General features: G+C 58.1%; 1 protein-coding gene across 1 annotated transcript; it reads left to right on the forward strand.

The window, feature by feature from the left end:
- The first annotated feature begins 350 nt into the window (after positions 1-350).
- Positions 351-3,338, forward strand: LOC130035204 (patr class I histocompatibility antigen, A-2 alpha chain-like). The gene is made up of 8 exons (XM_056126767.1): positions 351-456; positions 749-1,018; positions 1,181-1,459; positions 2,007-2,282; positions 2,400-2,516; positions 2,879-2,911; positions 3,047-3,094; positions 3,242-3,338. Exons 1-8 carry the CDS (start codon positions 390-392, stop codon positions 3,244-3,246), a joined length of 1,095 nt encoding a protein of 364 aa, XP_055982742.1. The 5' UTR covers positions 351-389; the 3' UTR covers positions 3,247-3,338.
- The last annotated feature ends 445 nt before the right edge of the window (positions 3,339-3,783 follow it).

Below are 3,783 nucleotides of genomic sequence, written 5' to 3' on the forward strand. Positions count from 1 at the left end.
AGGAACTTGTAAGATTTAGCGAGATCCTGAAATGAAAACCATGGAAAATCCTGAGTCAGTCTCAGCCCTGAACACGGGGAGACAGTGTGACAGAGATCAGGTGAGGGAGCAGGTGAGAGGGCTAAGCCCCAGGCCCCAGGTGTGGCTCCCAGTGTCCCCAGGGTGGTGTTGGGGGCAGGAGATCAGTCCTGGGGATTCCTGGTCTCAGAGTTTCACTTCTCCCTCAGCAACCTGTGTCAGCGCCTTCTGCCCGGATACTCGTGACGCGTCCCCAGTCCTCACTCCCATTGAGCGTTCCTGTCTACATCAGCCAATCAGCGTTCGCGACGCTCCGGGTTCTCAACTGCCGGCAATGGCGATTGAGTCAGAATCCACTTGATTCCTTCAGTATGTGGGAGCCACGACTTCTCCTGCTGCTGCTTTCGGGGGCCCTGGCCCTGACCCAGACCCGGGCGGGTGAGTGCGGGGTCGGGAGAGTTCGTTGCGGGGAGAAGGGTGGGAACTTCCAGGTATTGATGTGCAGGACCCCCGAAAAGGAGTTTCCCCGGTTCTCTGCTCGGATGCCCCCCAAATGTTCGTCCTTGTCCCCCCAATCTTCAACTCCTCCCGCGCCCCTAAGTCTCGCCCTTCTCGGTCCCTCCCCGCTTTCCTGTCTCCCTCGCCCCCCATTCCACCTCCCCCCATCACCATGGCCCGGGGCGCGCGGGGTGGAGGGTCGGGCCGGGTCTCACCCCTTCCCCTCCCCCAGGCCCCCACTCCCTGCGCTATTTCTACACCGCCGTGTCCCGGCCCGGCCGCGGGGACTCCCGCTTCATCGCCGTCGGCTACGTGGACGACACGCAGTTCGTGCGCTTTGACAGCGACTCGGCGAGTCCGAGGATGGAGCCGCGGGCGCGGTGGGTGGAGCAGGAGGGACCCGAGTACTGGGAGGAGGAGACTCGGAGAGCCAAGGACCACGCACAGACTTTCCGAGTGAACCTGAACAACCTGCGCGGCTACTACAACCAGAGCGAGGCGGGTGAGCGCGGCCGGGCAGGGAAGAGCCAACACAGGGACGGGCCGGGTCGCCCAGAGGCGGGTCCGAGCGTCCCCGAGGCTGAAGGACCCCCCGCAGACCTTGACCCGGAGGCGCCGCGGGGACCGGCCCGGGTTTGAGTCTAATCTGTGCGGGGCGGGTCAGACTCTCACACCCTCCAGAGCATGGTCGGCTGCGACGTGGGGTCCGACATGCACCTCCAGCGCGGGTACTGGCAATACTCCTACGACGGCGCCGACTACATCGCCCTGAACGAGGACCTGCGCTCCTGGACGGCGGCGGCGGGCACGCAGGCTTGGATCAGCAGGAGCAAGTTCGAGCAGGCGGGTCAGGCTGAGTACAGCAGGAACTACCTGGAGGGGGAGTGCGTGCAGTGGGTCCGCAGATACCTGGAGAATGGGAAGGGCATGCTGCTGCGCACAGGTACTGGGGTACTGGGTCCCTGAGGGTAACGACCCCTGACCTTCCCTGGGAAGGGCGACTCCCCACAAGGGGGGAAGAAAGCGGGGTTCAGTGTCCAAATAGTGCCCCTTCCTCAGGAGAGGGACGGACCCACCTGGTTTCCATGTTCTGTACCACAGAGACCGGCCCTCCTCTCAGGCCCACCCTGTGTCCGCAGGACTGTGATGGACCCGAGTGTCCCTGGGGGAGGGGCGACCTCCTCTGAAATAACGAATGTGGGTTCCTGGACCCTGCAGCCATCTTCGAACTCGCTCAGGTCTCAGCTCTGACTCCTGCTTCTCTCAGTCTCTCACCCTCCTCCCAGGGCAGGACCAGAGTCAGTGTCTCCTGAGATACCCTAATCTCCTTCCCAAACCCTGTTCTAGAACTTTCCAAGGAATTAGGATTTTATCCAGTTTCTCCAGCCAAGTTTGTGTCTGCATTTTTACCTCCTTCTCAAACCAGTGATCCGTTCAACTCCATCAGGGAAGTGACCCAAAGTGTGAATTTTCTCATTTTTCCTCCTCAGAAGCCCCCAGAAGACACATAACCCACCACCCCTTTTCTGACCATGAGGTCACCCTGAGGTGCTGGGCCCTGGGCTTCTACCCTGCCGAGATCACCCTGACCTGGCAGCGTGATGGGGAGGACCTGACTCAGGACACAGAGCTGGTGGAGACCAGGCCTTCGGGGGATGGAACCTTCCAGAAGTGGGCGGCTGTGGTGCTGCCTTCTGGAGAGGAGCAGAGATACACGTGCCGTGTGCAGCACCAGGGACTGCCGGAGCCTGTCACCCTGAGATGGGGTAAGGAGAAGGACGGGGCACAGAGGCTGTTCTCAGGGGCATCAGGGTTGGCCCCTCTGGGAAACTGCTGAGGGTCAGGCTGAGGCTGGAGTCTGACCTTCTCTTTCTTCCTTCCAGAGCCCCCTTCTCAATCCACCATCCTCACTGTGGGCATCATTGTTGGCCTGACTCTTTTCAAGGTTGTGGTCATTGGAGCTGTGGTGGCAGTTGTGATCAGCAGGAAGAAGTGCTCAAGTAAGATAGGGAAAATGGGTGGTGGAAATCTGTTCAACCTGACAAGTCTTGAGTCTTGTCCCACTTTGGGGGTCCCCCCGTATTAGTTCTTCTGCCTCATTAGCAAGAGCACCACCCGCCCCTGTGCTGCTGCTCACACTCCTGTGTGTGCAGCTCTAAGGTTAACTCATGAAAGATACTTTCACCTCCATAACCTGGAGATGAACCAGGGTCCCAGAGTTCCAGATCACAGGGGCTGTCCCTGCTGAGTACAGACTGCCAGGAGGAGGCTGGTCAGTCCTGGGGTTCAGGCCTAGAGAGCTGCTCTGTGGCCGCAGGATCCAGTGCTCTCCCCGACTTCCCTGGATGTTTCCTTCCCGCAGGTGAGAACGGAGGACAGTACACTCAGGCTGCAAGTAAGTGTGGGCACAGCTGGGGTCCTGTAATCCTGGGGACAGAGATGGGAGCCCACGAGGAGCCCCCATACCCCTAGTTCCTCCTCTAGTCCCAACCCCTGTGGCTCTGACCTTATCCTGTTTTTTCCTCCCCAGACAGCAACAGTTCCCAGGGCTCTGATGAGTCTCTCACGAATTCTAGAGGTGAGACTCTGCAGGCTGGAATGGGCGGGATTGGGCAGAGGGGACAGGACTGGGTTTGGGGGTTCTTTGAGTGGGATGCTGGGAGCTTGCTCAGGATGTCACCACTTCTGTGACTCACCTGGGTCACTTCATTCTTCTCTCTTACAGTGTGAAACAGCTGCCCTACTGAGTTTCCTCACATCCCAGTGTTGTGACTCAAGAAATGCTGATTCTCTTTCTGCCCTGGAATCTGAGTGTGTCTGTTTTCCTGTCACACATTGTGAGGGGGAAGACTGGCCCACCCCTGCCCACTGGGCCCTCCCCACACTTACCTGCTTTCTCTTCCTGATGCTCTGGGCTGTGCCAGCAGAGACAGGACTCAGCCATCTCTATCTGCATTACCTTCTTGTTTTCCTGAATAATGTTTTTCCCTTACTGAAATAAGCCTCTGATTTGCATTTTTCTAATTCGTGTTTTGTGGGATTGAGGGTTAATAAAGGAAATCCCTGAAATTTGAGAAGGAACAAATGGAAATCCTGAGACCTTTCATGTGTTTTCTGATTTGAGTCTGTCCTAGATGTGACAGGAGAGGCTGTGAGTGGATGGGGGGTGGGTGTGGACAGACCGGTGCAAGGATGCAAACCTAGGATTTCTGACTCCTAGCCAGGTGACCTAGAAACCTAGAAACTACAGGGTAACATTTCTTCCAC

The sequence above is a fragment of the Sorex fumeus genome, unplaced genomic scaffold, assembly GCF_029834395.1.
Source record: "Sorex fumeus unplaced genomic scaffold, SorFum_2.1 ptg000063l, whole genome shotgun sequence".
Lineage (NCBI taxonomy): Eukaryota > Metazoa > Chordata > Mammalia > Eulipotyphla > Soricidae > Sorex > Sorex fumeus.

Coding starts and splice junctions, on each gene's coding strand:
- LOC130035204 (XM_056126767.1), top strand. CDS start 390: ATGTGGGAGCCACGACTTCTCCTGCTGCTGCTTTCGGGGGCCCTGGCC. Junction 1,019..1,180: donor CTACAACCAGAGCGAGGCGG/GTGAGCGCGGCC, acceptor GGGGCGGGTCAG/ACTCTCACACCCTCCAGAGC. Junction 2,912..3,046: donor ACAGTACACTCAGGCTGCAA/GTAAGTGTGGGC, acceptor TTTCCTCCCCAG/ACAGCAACAGTTCCCAGGGC.